This window comes from Corvus hawaiiensis, chromosome 20, assembly GCF_020740725.1.
Source record: "Corvus hawaiiensis isolate bCorHaw1 chromosome 20, bCorHaw1.pri.cur, whole genome shotgun sequence".
NCBI lineage: Eukaryota > Metazoa > Chordata > Aves > Passeriformes > Corvidae > Corvus > Corvus hawaiiensis.
The window spans coordinates 2,564,764-2,580,765 of record NC_063232.1 but is presented as its reverse complement, the minus strand read 5'-3'; the positions used below and the strand labels follow the sequence as shown (position 1 = coordinate 2,580,765).

The window sequence follows — 16,002 nt, the reverse complement described above, 5'->3', positions numbered from 1 at the left end:
ATTAAATCCTGATGTTGCTTCTCTTAAGGCTACTCGTAAGCAACATGTTTCCAGGTCTCATTAGCCTTACAAGTCTTTGGAGATACTCAGGTGCTTAGGAAAGAAAATGTTAAACATTTCCAGGTGATACTTTCCTCGTGGATTCAGCTGAATCTGCTGTCAATAGACCTGGTCTATTTTCTTAGTGTGTGTCAACACAACATGTAAATAAAACATGAATGAGAAAGGTGTCCTTTAGACTCCATACAACCACAGAATTTATAATTTATTCTGACCACACTTGTTTCCTGGGAGCTTTGTGCAAAGGAAAAGACAAAAGGAGGCAGGGAGAGATTCCTTAACGGTGCTGTCAGTGGGAGTCCTGCAAAGTCATTTAGAACAAATGCTCTTGAAGTTCCTCAGGGAATGAAAATCTTGCTGTGGATTATGAAAGACTAGCTTAAAAAAGCAAATATTAATTAGGAAGGTCCTTCTTTAGAAATCTGAGTCTTAAACTTCATACCCAGTATGTTGTGTACTTAAAGCCTTTCCTTCTCTTGTGGCTGCTGTCAGTGATGGGAGCACCTTGGATCAGGAGTACGGCCCTGCCTACACCCCACAGACCCATACTCCATTTGGGATGCCCCCGAGCAGTGCCCCTCCCAGCAACAGCGGGGCTGGAATTCTCCCTTCTCCTTCCACCCCTCGCTTCCCAACTCCCAGAACACCAAGGACTCCCCGAACGCCCCGTGGAGCTGGCGGGCCTGCGAGTGCCCAGGGCTCAGTGAAATACGAGAACTCGGATTTGTACTCCCCAGCTTCCACGCCCTCCACGTGTCGGCCGCTGAATTCCGTGGAACCTGCAACGGTGCCTTCCATCCCCGAGGCACACAGCCTGTATGTGAATCTCATCCTCTCTGAGTCCGTCATGAATCTCTTCAAAGACTGCAACTTTGACAGCTGCTGCATTTGTGTTTGCAATATGAACATCAAAGGTGCTGATGTTGGAGTTTACATTCCTGATCCAACACAAGAGGCCCAGTATAGGTGTACCTGTGGTTTCAGTGCTGTTATGAATAGAAAATTTGGCAACAGTTCTGGGCTGTTTCTTGAAGATGAGCTGGATATTCTGGGGCGAAACACGGAGTGTGGCAAAGAAGCAGAAAAACGCTTTGAAGCTCTCAGAGCTACTTCCATTGAACACGGCAGTGGAGGGCTGAAAGAACCCGAGAAACTGCCCGATGACTTGATACTGTTGCTGCAGGATCAATGCACCAACCTGTTCTCACCCTTTGGAGCAGCAGACCAAGACTCCATCCCCAAAGTTGGTGCTGTTAGCAACCTGGTACGTGTAGAAGAAAGGGATTGTTGCAATGACTGCTACTTAGCCTTGGAACATGGACGGCAGTTTATGGACAATATGTCAGGAGGGAAAGTTGATGAAGCACTTGTGAAAACTACTTGCTTGCACCACTGGTCAAAAAGAAATGGTAAATATTGAAAACAGCTTATTTTCTACTTGTCCCCCTGTTTGGGTTTTTGTTTTTGAAGGGTCGTTTTTGTGGTTTTCCTTTGTGGATTTTGAATGCTTCAGGCTGTTCTTGCCACCTGTGTGCTCGTACAAACTTCTCTTTGATGGTGTTCAGAATAAGCAGCCCTTCTATGTCCTGTGCTGATCACCAAGCAGAGTAAGGCCTTGGCTACCCTCAGTTGTAAATTCCCAATATATATCTAAAGTGTAACATGAGACCAGTGTCAGTGTCCACAACACTTCACCGGGTTTATCCTTTTAAAGAGCTTTTGGTGACTGGCTCTACAGAGGCTTTGGAATGATTGATGCCTGTAGGAAGTGCAGGGGGTTAAAGTGGTGACCGTATTGTCAAGGCCACTGTGGCAGAATTAAACAACAGCTCTGATTCAGTTGGCTTCCCCCCTTCTTTAAGGAGGAGAAGGGGGCAGTGGGTTAATGGCATATGTGGCAAAAAAAGCATTATTGTAGCCTTCACTGTATGTTGGGTCTGCCAGAAATCCTTGGATTTTTCCTTTGAGGGCCTGATTAATGATGCAGTGTCTCCTGGAGTACCCTTTATTATGTGTATTTGCTTACTGTTCTCTAACAGAATTTTCACGTGGCAATTCTTAACAGGGTTAGGGTGAAAGATAAAGTTATGAATCACAGGTAGCTGCAATTCATAGTTGTAAGTGAAGATGAGGAGAACTCATGGGAGAACACGAGCCAGGCTCCTGTGCCTTGCTGGGGGATTAACTTGGAAAGCCCAGCCTGTAGATAAATTGATGTTTTCAGGCACCCAGGAGAAGACTCCGTGGTACTGTGACTTTGGTATTTGGGATAAAAAGATGTAAAGATACTTTAAAACAGAAGACTTGGAAATTGTAGCCGTGCCAAATTTTGTGTCAGTTTTTCACTCTAAAGCCCTGTGCCTGAAATGGCCCGGTGGTGGCTCTGGATGAAATGGGCTGACTCTGCTCGAGGCTTCCCTCGACTTCTCTGAAATGAGCACTGGGTGGCAGCCTGCAAATCCGCCTTTGTTGGGAGGGACAATCCGGGAGTTTCAGGCTTCTACAACTTGTTTGGGGGTTGTGGGTTGTTTTTATTTGGTTTGGTTTTTTTGTTTTTATTTTAGGATGTTTTCCCTTAGTTTAACTCATAAGATGGGAGCCCTTTCAATGGGAAAAGCTCTAGAGGAAAAAAAAAAAATTAGGAAAATAATCCATCTGTATATTTTGTCAGGGGAAGAGGGAGAACTGTAAATCCATGCGTGCTCAACTTTATATATCCCAGCCTTTGGGTGGCCTGCATGTGTTTTTTAGAAGAGAATGTTTAACATGGAGCTGGTTTGGGATTGTGGGCTGTTGTGCAGCTGCCCTGACCACGTTTGTGTCCCCGCAGTGGTGGATGTGAGCATGCAGTGTTCCCAGGACATCCTCCGCATGCTGCTCTCGCTCCAGCCCGTGCTGCAGGACGCCATCCAGAAGAAGCGAACGGTCCGGTCCTGGGGGGTGCAGGGACCCCTCACGTGGCAGCAGTTCCACAAAATGGCTGGGAGAGGCTCCTATGGTAATGGCTCCATGGAATCCAGCGGCTCCATGGAATCTCCTACCTCTGCTCCAGCCACCCCAACTCGGTGGCTGGTGCTGCTCAGCCCTGTTGGAATTCTGAACAGCACTTGACCTTTCTTTAAACTAACGAGAGCTATTAGACAGAGGAGAATTCTTCTCTTTAGAAAAACAGAAAATATTTATATTCCTTAAAACAGGCAATGAATTAAAGATGTGCATTTAAAATTTACAACTTCAGTTGCACTGTTTGTATACACCTGACACTTCACCCAGTGAGGGACTGAAATTGCAAAGATGGGTTTAATGTTAAAAACAGAGTAACTGCTCAGGGTTTTATACTCAAAATTCTTCTAGTCACCCCATTTTTATTACTCTAAAAGTAGGGAGTTAACAATACTGATTTTGAAATGCTTGACGCAGTGTGCTCTATTGCTCAGTACTGTCAGAACTGAGTTCAAGAGCTGGGGTTATTCAGTGTCTTGTCTCTGATAAATGTTTGGAGTGGCCAACACGTGATGCATTTACAGATAGAAGGTGAATTTTGTGCACTCACGATTTAATGACTTCATTAGCATATGAGATTGATTTACCACTGTGTTACAAGAGTGACCTTTCACCAACAGATCTCTTGTAGCTATATTTAGAACGTGGCAATTATACATTTACAGTACATGTAAATGCACGTTCTTAAGTTTGTTTCTTTCTCTGGCTCTTTACCCATCTGCTTAGAATATTTACATGTTTTCCCTGTCTTTGGTCCCTGATTGCTTTGGCTCTGTGGGAAAAGGCTTCCTGAACAGTGCAGATCTGTTATTGATCGTCTGTGTACTGACAGAAATATAAAACACTGTGGAACTTTTTCTTGAGGCCCTGATATATTTCAAATAAAAACAATCAGCTGATGGGTTTTTTGCAGAGGGTTGGATCCTACACTTTGGATCTGTAAAATGAGAACTATTCCATTGATAGCCAGTGCTCCTTCCTGTGAGATGCTGGGAACACCAGAGGCTGTTCTAGTCATGTTTCCTTGAAGTTAATTTTAAGCTTTCTGCTTAAAAACGTGTCTTGCTTTTCCAGGAACCGATGAGTCCCCGGAACCACTGCCAATCCCAACATTTTTGCTGGGATATGATTACGATTTCCTGGTGCTGTCTCCATTTGCATTGCCCTACTGGGAGAGGTTGATGCTGGAACCTTACGGATCTCAGCGAGACGTTGCTTATGTTGTGGTGTGCCCGGAGAACGAGGCTCTGCTCAATGGAGCCAAAAGCTTCTTTAGGGATCTGACTGCAATATACGAGGTACAGGATTTGTGGCAGTTTGCAGTGAAATGGATTTGGGAAAGGCTGTTTCTAATACGTGCTCATAAGGACTTATCAGGCTTGTCGGAGCTGATAGCGACGCCTGCTCAGAATGCTATCTGGGAAAGCTGCTCGGAGGGATTTTAGGAATGGGCACTTGGAAGATAAGGGCTATTCGTGCTGCTCCCCGTTCCTTTCAGTATTCGCCGTTTCCATCCGATAAACGCCACCCGGTGGCACAGCTCTGCATTGCCACGCTAATTGTGTTACCTCCATTTAATTAATTAATTACATGCTTGTACTGCTTGGATTGGGATGAAGATTGGAGTAGGTGATTATCAACCTGGTTCGCTTGCATTTAGGAAAACGCTGAAAATAAGCCATAAAATCACTATTCAACATTTCCTACTGGTGGAATTCTAGAATTATAATGTTACTTTGGAATACTGTAAATAAACTGAGAATTTATATATATATATATATATCTCATATATCCTTTGTGTGATATTTAACAGCTTTTAAGGCTTTTTTTTACCTTTTTTGCAGTCCTGCAGGCTTGGTCAGCACAGACCTATCTGTAAGTTACTGCCTGATGGGATCATGAGGGTTGGACCTACAGCCTCCAAGAAGCTGTCGGAGAAGTTGGTCACGGAGTGGTTCTCACAGACAGCCAATGCCAACAACGAGGCATTCTCCAAACTCAAACTCTACGCTCAAGTTTGCAGATATGAGCTGGGTATGACTTTTTTTGATGTTCCTTATTTCATATGATTGCCACTTACTCCTTTGTGTTAGAGAAGAAGGAATTATAGCTTGTGGTCTTATTGATTGGGGCAGTTTTCTGGTTTTAAGCTATATTTGAATATGTGCTAAAATGGCCTCTTACCATCCAGCAGTGCCCTTAGGGAATGGCAGTGTGGCTGCCTGACAGGGACTTTGGTTGTCTTCTTGTATTGGTGACTTTGATTCTGAAGCAGTGATTTCCAGCAATTCAACACATCTGGAAAAAAAAGAAAGTTAAAAATAGATTTCTTGATATTTCTGAAAGGCTCTTATGAAAATATTAGAATTTGAAAATTTAATACGGGTATTTTAATTTAAGAGGTAAAACGTATGCTCAAGGTTTGCTCTGTTTTGTTAGAACCGTAGACTTCCATAGGTGACATAAGCATCAAAACAGCTGCAATATAAAATTTATGCTTTTTTTCCCCTGGTTTTAGGTCCTTATCTTGCTTCTCAGCCTTTGGACAATTCTTTACTTTCCCAAACAAACCTGGTCCCTCCCTCCAGCCAGGCAGCCTCTGCTCTGCCCCCAGTGACAGCCCCTGCTGCAAATCCCAACACTCCGTCGTCGGCTCCTGCAGCTCCCACCAGCAGCACCATCACAGTGACCTCCACCAGTGCCATGTCCTCTGCAGCCACTACAGCCAACTCCACCCTGACCACCACTGCCCCATCCTCCTCCTCTGCCAGTCTGGGCAGTGGCATTCCAACGAGCAAGCCTTCCTCATTCCCACCTTTCAGCAATATGAACAATACCACTCCTGCCTCCCTGCCCGCCCAGACTGCACCAGTCCCAAATGGGCAAACTGGGGGGCAGCAGCAACAGCCAACACTGCAAACAGCAGGGATGTCTGGAGACACGGCTGCAGCACCTGCACAGCCCCATCCAGAGATTTCTGAAAGGTAGGGAACTGCAATCACACCTGCAGCTGAAAAGTCAGCTCAACTAACGTGAACTTATGAATGCACTTTCACCCCCTCAATAAAAATCCTGTAATTATTTTCACCAAGCTGCTTTTTAGGGAGAATGAAGTTCAGTTGTGGTGGAGCCGAACCTTTTGGTTCCACTTGTAGCTGCAGTTCTAATTGCATCTCACTGTCTGCTCTGGTACAAAAATAAACTTCCTTTTTTTTCTTCTCTCTCTAAAGAGAGAAAATTCACCAAACTACTCACTTCAATATTTTAAAGGGCTGGGGAAGGAGGGGGAGATGGATAATTGGCACCATCTTATAGTTCTATTTTCTATAATCAAAGTTAGAGTGGTGAAGACAGCTCTTACTGTAGATATTCTTGTTCCCCAGTTAAGCAGTAGTTGAGCTGCTGTAATAAAAAAGGCTAAAGGAAAGAAAAGGGATTCAGAGTTACTGATAAGCTCCCACACAAAAATGACATAAAAAGACTGTTTCTTACACCACAGTTGACTCAAAGGTCTTTCAGATTAATAATTGACAATTTGATCTAGTTTTGAAGTGGAACTAAATCTTTATAAAACTCAGCTGTTTGTAACTGGTTTCAAAATTTCATTTCCAGCACTATGGATCGTGATAAAGTCGGAGTCCCCACAGATGGAGATTCACATGCTATCACCTATCCACCTGCAATTGTAGTTTACATAATTGATCCTTTCACATATGAAAAAAAGGATGAGAACAGTAGCTCATCTAGTTTGTGGACACTTGGACTTCTGCGCTGCTTTCTAGAGATGGTTCAGGTTCTTCCTCCCAACATCAAGAACATCATTTCTGTGCAGGTGAGCCAACAGAAACAAACAGAGTATCCTTGGCTTTGGCTGTGTTTTGGGAGCAATAACACCCTCAAGGTGGAAGTTTCATTTCCTTTGCAAACTTTACTTACAGTTCTCCAGCTGTTAAATCATTAGGTTACAGCTTTTAGAGCAGTTTGAGTGCTATTAACCAAAGCTGAATCCTGTTGTACATTCCAAACTCACCAGTCTTATCTCAGAGGAAATGTAGTGCCCACTCCAATGAGGAGTGAAGCAAAGGAAAGCTGCTGGTCCTGTACTGGAATCTGCTGCAATTCTAACCCTGCTGGGCTGTAGGCAGAGCTCCTTCCAGCAGGAGCTGCAGGACCAGTTAATAGAGGGCAGCTTTTTGGAGGGATCATTAAGATTCTCTTCTAAACAAATTATTTTTTCCTCTGAACACAATTTCAATGAGAATAATTTCTTGAAATCCCATGGGGCTTTAGAAGAATTGGAAGAAATTTGACTGCAAAGTAAAATTCAAAAAGCAATGTACCAAGTACTGTGTCAAAAGCCATTTAACGTATTGATGAAACAATGATTTATTTTTTTTCTCCTCTCCTCTGTTCTAGATTGTCCCATGTCAGTACCTGCTCCAGCCTGTGAAACACGAGGACCGGCAGATTTACACTCAGCATTTAAAATCTTTGGCATTTTCAGCTTTCACTCAGTGTCGGAGACCTCTCCCAACTTCCACCAACGTGAAAACCTTAACTGGCTTTGGCCCAGGTTTAGCCATGGAAACTGCTCTTAGGAGCCCTGATGTGAGTATTGTTAATGGGATTGTGGAATTACCCAGATCAGAGAAAGGTCCCTGCTTATCAACCAACCATCCTTCATGTTAGGAATAACCAAACTTCATTATCTGTTCTGTCATCTTTCTAGAGACCTGAGTGTATTCGACTCTACACCCCTCCTTTTATACTGGCTCCAGTAAAGGACAAGCAAACAGAGCTGGGAGAAACCTTTGGAGAAGCTGGCCAGAAGTATAATGTGCTTTTTGTGGGCTACTGTTTGTCTCATGATCAGAGGTGGCTGCTTGCATCCTGTACAGACCTCTATGGAGAGCAGTTAGAAACTTGCATAATTAATATTGATGTACCAAACAGGTAAGAACCCAGCTGTTTAATTCATTTTTAGCAAGTGTATTTTCTTTCACTCCCCTTGAAGAATTGGATTGGGTTTGGTGCTGTAAGAATAACTGACTTTTGTAGACTTGCTGTGTTGCAAAACTGGCTAAAGCAGATGAGTATTTTCCTTATTATGTGTATATTATTTTGAGTTAAATTTATAGAAGACCGTTGTTTAGTTTCATGTGATTCTTGAGTGTTATTGTGTGTGTCCCCTCCTCACTTACTGGCTTTTAAGGTCAGTTTTCGAATGTGATTAATTTAAAATACCCAAAAAACCCTGAAGTTGCAGCTGATGGACTGTAATACCAATGGTCTTGGGTCCTGTGAATGTTCAGGTTAATACAAAAAAGTTCTAAATGTGGCATTAAAAATTTGTTGCAGGTGGGTTTTAGCTTTGTTTTCCCTTCTTTCTTAACTCTAGAGCTCGCAGGAAAAAGGGTTCTGCCCGCAGACTTGGTCTCCAGAAACTCTGGGAATGGTGCTTGGGACTTGTGCAGATGAGCTCTTTGCCATGGAGAGTTGTAATTGGCCGCTTAGGAAGAATAGGACATGGGGAATTAAAAGGTAACCGTAGCATTTTTTGGAGTCTAAAGCTTTAATTTTTCAGTAATATCAAGTGTCTATCCCTGTTTCTAGAAGAAAACCTAAATAATGGCATTTCCACCCTCAGACTGGAGCTGTTTGCTGAGCCGCCGGAACCTGCAGTCCCTCAGCAAGAGGCTGAAGGACATGTGCAGGATGTGTGGGATCTCTGCCGCAGACTCCCCCAGCATTCTCAGTGCTTGCTTGGTGGCCATGGAACCCCAGGGATCCTTCATTATTATGCCAGGTATTTGGGAAACTCTCTCTTTTTGGCACGAGAAAGAACAGTTCAGGCTTTGCAAAACTAAGAAAATGCTTGATTTGTCTCCCAAAGATTCTGTGTCCACCGGCTCTGTGTTTGGGCGCAGCACCACCCTGAACATGCAAACGTCTCAGCTGAACACACCCCAGGACACGTCCTGCACTCACATCCTGGTGTTCCCCACGTCTGCATCTGTGCAAGTGGCATCATCCACTTACACTACTGAGAACCTGGATCTGGCCTTTAACACAAACAATGGTTTGTACTTTGGATTTGTTCTTGCCTTCTAAAAACCCCTCGTCACTCCCCCTGTAATAAGAATAAACTGTTCATTCTAAGAAACCATTTCCTTAGAATAATTTCCGAAGAACCATTTCCATTTCTATGGAAATTCACTTTTTTTCTGGATGTATCGTCATGTTCTGTACATAGTGAAACTGTGGGAATTCACTGGTCTTGTTCTTTTTCAAGATGGAGCAGATGGAATGGGAATCTTTGACTTGTTAGACACTGGAGATGATCTTGATCCTGATATTATAAATATTCTTCCTGCATCTCCTGGTGGATCCCCTGTGCATTCTCCAGGGTCCCACTACCCCCATGGAGGTGATATGGGCAAGGTAAATATTGGAATAAATACCGTTTTGTGTGTGTGTTTTGTCTGTTTTTTCTCCATCTGTTAATTTCCTTTTGTGGAATGAAAGGTGTTGAATCACTTGGATATTGGATTGTCATGTCATGCTTGGATATTTCAAAATGTTTTGTGTTTCAGAAGCTACAGATAATTTCTATTAAATTTGTGCCCTCCTAATCCAAAACCATTGCCTGTTGTGTTCCAGGGTCAAGGCACAGATCGATTACTTTCCACAGAATCTCATGATGAAGTAACAAATATACTGCAGCAGCCACTGGCCCTCGGTTATTTTGTGTCAACTGCCAAAGCAGGTCCATTGCCTGACTGGTTTTGGTCAGCGTGTCCTCAAGCACAAAATCAGTGTCCCTTGTTTCTTAAGGTACTGTACTGGCACGGAGACTTGTGCAGCCTGAGGGATCTGGGGGTGAAAGCTGTTCTGGTGAAACCAAAGTCAGTGCCTGTCTCTGGAAATAGTCCTGCTTTTGCTTCAGGAGAGGCCAAGTGTGAAATTTTTGAGATTTGGCTGTTTGGAAGGTTCTGCCTTGCTCGTGGTTTCTTCTTGGTAGTCTGGACTCTTTTTGCCAACTTTATGCTCCAGGATTTTGTAAGAACAGGCTGAGTTCCTGGACAGAGCTCTGGTTAAGGCTGGACTCCGGTGGGGACTGGTGGTAGAAAAGGAGGTACACAATGCAATGCAGTACCTCAGTTGCACTGGGTAAAATAAGGAATCTCTTTCTGTATTGCACAAAGCATAAAACCTGTTTTTTCAAAGTTGGCTTTGCCAAGTTATGGCCCTTGTATCATCTGTCTGGGTATTGTCTGAGCCCCTTATCTCCTTATGGCACAAGCAAGACATACTGGGCACATTTAAGGCCATACATTGGGATACAGAGAAACTTTCTGTATTAACAAATCAGCATCTCTAATATTGTGCTTTGTTTTCTTATGATACAGATATATCTTCTGCAGCCTTGTTTGTGTCTGGATTAGCAGTTCCTCTTGGCCTAAGCTCAGCTGTGGCTTTGGTATAGGTTATTATTTTGAAGAGGGGATTTATTATTTACACTAAGCAGCTCTATATATGGAATATAAATAGACCAGGCCTATGGAAAATAACTGAACTTCCAAGTCTGTGTGTTATTAGACATCTTGGGCCACTTGAGTTGCTTTTTTAATAATCACTTAATGTAAGAAAGGGATTAAAAAACCCACTAAAATATATTGCAGTACTAGCACTGTGCTTTTAGGAGAGATCTGTGTGAGAGAATATAAAGGAAGACCTTATAGTCTGATAATTCCTGAACTTGTTGATGGCCTAAGGATAAGATTTGTTTTGGCTTGTGTGTCAGACAGAGAAGGAGACTGCAAGCTGCAACAATATGGGGGAAGGAAATACGGTGTAGTTGATCAGGCAGTAACTTCTGGCTTCCTTCTTCCTTCCTCAGGCCTCTTTGCACCTCCACGTGCCTTCAGTGCAATCAGACGAGCTACTCCACAGTAAACACTCCCATCCACTTGATTCTAATCAAACTTCTGATGTGCTCAGGTATTTATCATTGATCACTTGCAAAAATATTGTGCATTTAATTTTAAATGCTGCTGCAGGGAAGCTGCATGTTTGTTTTTCCTGCTGTGAGTTTTTTTCTTTGCACAGCTGATACCCTTAGTGCAGATAAATTGCTGTGCTTTAAGTGATTAAGTGTCACAGAACAGTGGAATTAAAACCAAACATTTCTAAGCCCTTCCTTAACTAATCAGTGTTTGAAAATGTTTGAAAAACAATGAGTTCCTCAAACTAGAAGAGAGTTTGAGGTCTAACACAGAAGACAGTAATAGTTAAGCAAGAACATTGCATGGCAATCTCATGGAAAATCAGAAATGCTGAAGGACGGGAGCCCAGACCTATGTAAACATTGGATAGTAATTGAGAAAACATCAGAATTTTTTTTCTGGTTTTTTTTTTAATGTGAACCTCTTGATATGAATTAAGCATAGACTATTACAATGATAGTTTTCCACTGAAAGCAAGTTTAGCTCCAAACTGCTTGTACTAATTCAGAAGACATGTTATTTCTGAATGTTAACAAACCTATTTTACATTTTGATGCCAAAGAAAGTGGATTATAGTAAATTAGGGCTGCAAAGTTGTGCTGAGAAAATGTGTTGACCTGACAGAAGGCTGTTTGTTTTCAGGTTTGTTCTGGAACAGTACAATGCACTCTCCTGGCTAACCTGTGATCCTGCAACCCAGGACAGACGGTCATGTCTCCCAATTCATTTTGTGGTGCTGAATCAGTTGTATAACTTTATCATGAATATGCTGTGATCTTCATCTGAATTTTGCAAGACAAAAATGAGGAAAAGGGATATTTCACTGCAGGACTAAGTTATAATTCTTCTCAGTGCAAGTTGTTTGTGATGGGGTATGAATCTTGTTACTTCCAGCAAATATTGTTTTGACTTGTGAGAGGGGCACCCATCGCCCTGCTGTCTTTGAGTCACTGACTATGGGGGACGCTTCAGAATGATGATCAGAAAGTGTATTATAACATTTTTAGTAGCAAAATTAACCATTTTTCCCCAGCCACAGTATTTGTGAAGAGTAATGAGCCATAGTACCCAGTCATGGTTAATGAATTTTAAAAGCATGGAGATGAGAAGAAACATGAGGAACAATTAAGTTTCAACCTATGGCTTCAGAACATCAAGATGTTCTTGTATTGGATTATAGTACTTAGTATTCAAAAATGCCTGCATCTCTTATTTATTGTAAGTTTTTAAATGTATAAATTGTCTTATATTTCTTAACCTCTTTTATAAAAATTTTCCTAGAAGGTTTATACTGCCTTCTTGCTTTAAAGCAATTGGTCTAAAATATATGTAATCGTCTTAATTAAAAGTTGCAGTAGGTTGCTTTTAGAGTATTATTTTTTTGTAAGGGGTGGGTGGGGACAGTAAATTTGTATTGTCTTGATGTACAGTTTAATGGGGATAGAGGGGTTAATGTCCATACCATTGTGTGTGGGGGATTTACAGCTAAGCTGTAGTTGCAGAGTACATGTACAGTAATGAAGTTCACTGTGTTTATATAAATTGAAAAGGTACCGGGTCTTACAGCATTTTATATCACACCTTTACAGAGTAACAATGGCAATATATAAGTGATATTGTAGGTGGTTTAACTTGTAGTGAGAATAAAACGAATAAACTCTTCAATTGAAGTTTGTGTTATGGTTCAGGGCTGTGGCTAGATTCTCAGATCCGCTTCCAGGACACAAGTTTTAATATCACAAGAATATCTCTTGTGCATTGTTGCTCCCTGGATATTCTTGGCACTGTGCTCATTGCATTGTTTGCTTCCACATTTGTCACAAAATGCGAATCTGAGGCGGAACACACAGAAAACTCTGACCTTATCCAAAGTCTCCTGCCAGGCTGAAATTTAGCCCAGCTCTAGCCATTTTACAAATGCAAAAATAGTCAATCTTGACTTTAAGATTGGTGTGTGTTTAACTAAAATGTGGTGTATATAGATCCTCAGTGAATTCTGGTATTCAGATTTTATTCCACTAGTAAAAAAAACAGCACGAAACCCTGAACATTTTCCTTTTCCATGTATTTTTGGCACTGTGGTGAAGGTCCCAAGTATCAGTGTATGGCCTTCCCCATATCCCGTTTCCAGGCTCTGGCTGGGGCATGTGCCAAGGAGGCTTTGCCCTCCCCAAGGAAGGGACTGACAAACCACAAGGCTTTCCTAAATGTCTCCCTCTATCTCCAGTCACCATTGTTTCTCAGTAGTTTCCTTCCTTTTTCCTAGCACATGCCAAATGTCTGGTGCTGCTTTAAAATAGCCCCTACGGGTGCTGAAGAGCAGCTGCAGATGCTTTTTCTGGGTTCCTTATCTGACTGCCAGATGAAAAACTGAACTCCTGCAGCGCTCCTGGGAGCCTGTCGCTATAACCCAAGTCCTGGGTCTTAATACTGTCTGTCTCGCTGGTTTAAACCTGTAAAGGAGCAAGTTTTAAGATCCATCTGTGCACCTGCTGTTAGCCCTCTACAAGGAAGACTTTGCTTGCATTTACCAAACTTACTGTGTTCATGAAAATCTCGTTTCGTAAATGCAAAAGACCTGCCTGAGGTGATTTTTTTCGTATGAACAGTCTCACTGAATCGTGTACATACAATATTAGCAACTTTTTTGGTTTTGTATAAAGAAGTTGTACAATTGGTGATGAGAATTTTCAGTCATTTCTTCAGAACAACATGAGTGCAATCAGAAGTTAGCATATTTTGATAAATAGAGTTAAAAACTGGGTCTGTCCATGACTTTATCTCGGTAATGCACCACAGATTAAACGGCACATTATTGTCTTACAGAAGGTTTTTTCTCATTTGGTTGACATTTTTGAAGTGGAAAAGTGCTCCTAAAACTGGAATTTTCAAAGTGTATGTCCTTTTTATTTTGAGCTTTGTTGCTAAGTGGTTATTTCTAACCCTGGCTCAGTCAACCAAGTTCCAAGGGCTGGGTTTTGGTGTGGCTTTGTTTGTGTTCAATCTGACTTGTATTCCTAAAGGTAAGTGAATCAGCTGCCTGAATGTTGGTGTAACTGTATTCTGTTACCTGGACCAGCCGTCCGTGTGAAACTCCTACTGTGAAAGCTGCCAGTTTCCCACTCCTCCCCCCATCAAATGCAATTAAAGTAAATTATAATATTATAACCACTATAAAAGATTAGAAGGGCCATTTCTGGAGTGATAGTCACAGCCGGCAATGTACATATCGAACCTGCCAGCACCACGGAGCCAACTACTATATTGGGCATACTTTTTTGTTAGCTACTTTCATTTAACTATTTTAAGTGCACATAATAGCTGGTTTATAAATAAAATTGTCACAATCCAATAAGTCGAGGTTGTTTAGCAAGTACAAGCTTAAACAGTTGAAAATTTCAGCTACAGCTTTTCAAAATGGTCTTGCAAGAAAATGTTGTTCCTGTCAGTGCTTTAAGTAGCTGTGGAGGTTTATCTCTTCCAATGAAAGAAGAAGCTGAGAAGCTTCCATTCCAATTAAAAATACATATTTTAACCCAGATATTACTGCATTTAAGCCTTTTAGTCACCTTTGATTCACTACTATTTGAATTAGTTTTCTGAAAACTGTTGCTAGACCAGCAAGGCCACCAGCCGTACTTGTAACAACCCTCACATTTTAAAAGTAGCTGTAACATTTAGATCTTTCTAACATTCTCTGAAATAATTAAAGATAAATGGATTTATATTTAAATCCTCAGCTATGTTCTTACTTAGCTGTCAGTTATGGCGCAGATTATTGTATTTCTATATTTACCTCTGATGGTAATTTTAACTTTGTGTGTTGCTATGAAGACTTGCTGATGTCTTTAATCAAGCACTATTTGTTAATACTGTAATATCAAAATATTATGTTGCATTATTTTAAGGCTTTCAAAAATAAGAGTAAAACATTTAAAAAAAAATGCTATTGCACCATATAATTTGCTGCACAACAGTATGGCACAGCATATCAGTCTGTTGGGATAGTAATGCTGCATCAACCTTGGTTTTGATCTGGGTTTCTTTGGAGAATTCATTAATGGGGTGACATTGTACAACATTACTGTCTCGCAACCTCCAGCTGGGAAGGTGGTTTTGTTTTATTATTATTTTTTAATTTTTTTTTTTTAAGTAAAGGGCCCAGGACTATGCTTCATACTTAAAGGGTTTTTTTATTATTATTTGTGGGTGTACTTTTTATTTTCAGTGGAGTAAAGCTTAATTTACAGTAAAACTGGATTTGGGACCTACCACAATCCTCAGGGTCACTTTTTCAGGATGCTACTCATCGAGCTTTAGGTTTTTCCGAGTCAACTGGACGTGAGGACCTTGCCGAGCGCTGGCTTGGGATGCCGTAGCCTGTGGCCTCGTGACTGGACATGTCGTCCCTCTGGCACGGCTGGACACACCAGGGAGCCGCTCCATCGCCCCGATGGCACGGCTGGACACACCACGGAGCTGCTCCGACACGCCGCTGGCATGGCTGGACGCACTGGGAAGCCATTCCAACACCCCAGCTGGACACACCAAGGAGCTGCACCACCGCCTCTCTGGCACCGCTGGACAGGTCCAGGAGCTGCTTCAACGCCACTCTGGCATGGCTGGACAGGTCAGGGAGCTGCTCCCACACCCCTCTGGCATGGCTGGATTTGCCGGGGAGCCTTGCACAGCCGCTGCCATGTGCCCTCGGCCAAGCTGCCGTCGTATTTATCGTGACAAAACACAGAAACAAAAAGCGATTTAAGGAACAAACACTATTGCTGCCGAATGCCATAAACACTGAGTTGTACAAATTGTGATCGAGGAAATGAAGAAAAAAAAAAAAAAGGTTTATACTTTTTAAAAAAAAAAAAATTCAAATGGAATAAATTATTCATGAAGCCTTGATTGTGATGTGGGTTTATTGAGGGGG

The 16,002-nt window shown here is 42.0% G+C and overlaps 1 protein-coding gene across 1 annotated transcript in view; it reads left to right on the top strand.

Moving 5' to 3' along the window:
• Positions 1 to 15,977, top strand: part of MED13 (mediator complex subunit 13) — a 52,647-nt gene extending 36,670 nt beyond the window's left edge. Inside the window, exons 16-30 of the mRNA XM_048324404.1 lie at positions 553 to 1,469; positions 2,891 to 3,058; positions 4,138 to 4,361; positions 4,908 to 5,097; positions 5,582 to 6,047; positions 6,676 to 6,895; positions 7,480 to 7,671; positions 7,793 to 8,016; positions 8,462 to 8,604; positions 8,711 to 8,869; positions 8,957 to 9,142; positions 9,356 to 9,504; positions 9,724 to 9,897; positions 10,964 to 11,064; positions 11,712 to 15,977. Of these exons, the coding sequence (XP_048180361.1) occupies positions 553 to 1,469; positions 2,891 to 3,058; positions 4,138 to 4,361; positions 4,908 to 5,097; positions 5,582 to 6,047; positions 6,676 to 6,895; positions 7,480 to 7,671; positions 7,793 to 8,016; positions 8,462 to 8,604; positions 8,711 to 8,869; positions 8,957 to 9,142; positions 9,356 to 9,504; positions 9,724 to 9,897; positions 10,964 to 11,064; positions 11,712 to 11,844 (3,646 nt within the window). The 3' untranslated portion in view covers positions 11,845 to 15,977. The remainder of the gene's footprint in view (positions 1 to 552; positions 1,470 to 2,890; positions 3,059 to 4,137; positions 4,362 to 4,907; positions 5,098 to 5,581; positions 6,048 to 6,675; positions 6,896 to 7,479; positions 7,672 to 7,792; positions 8,017 to 8,461; positions 8,605 to 8,710; positions 8,870 to 8,956; positions 9,143 to 9,355; positions 9,505 to 9,723; positions 9,898 to 10,963; positions 11,065 to 11,711) is intronic.
• The last annotated feature ends 25 nt before the right edge of the window (positions 15,978 to 16,002 follow it).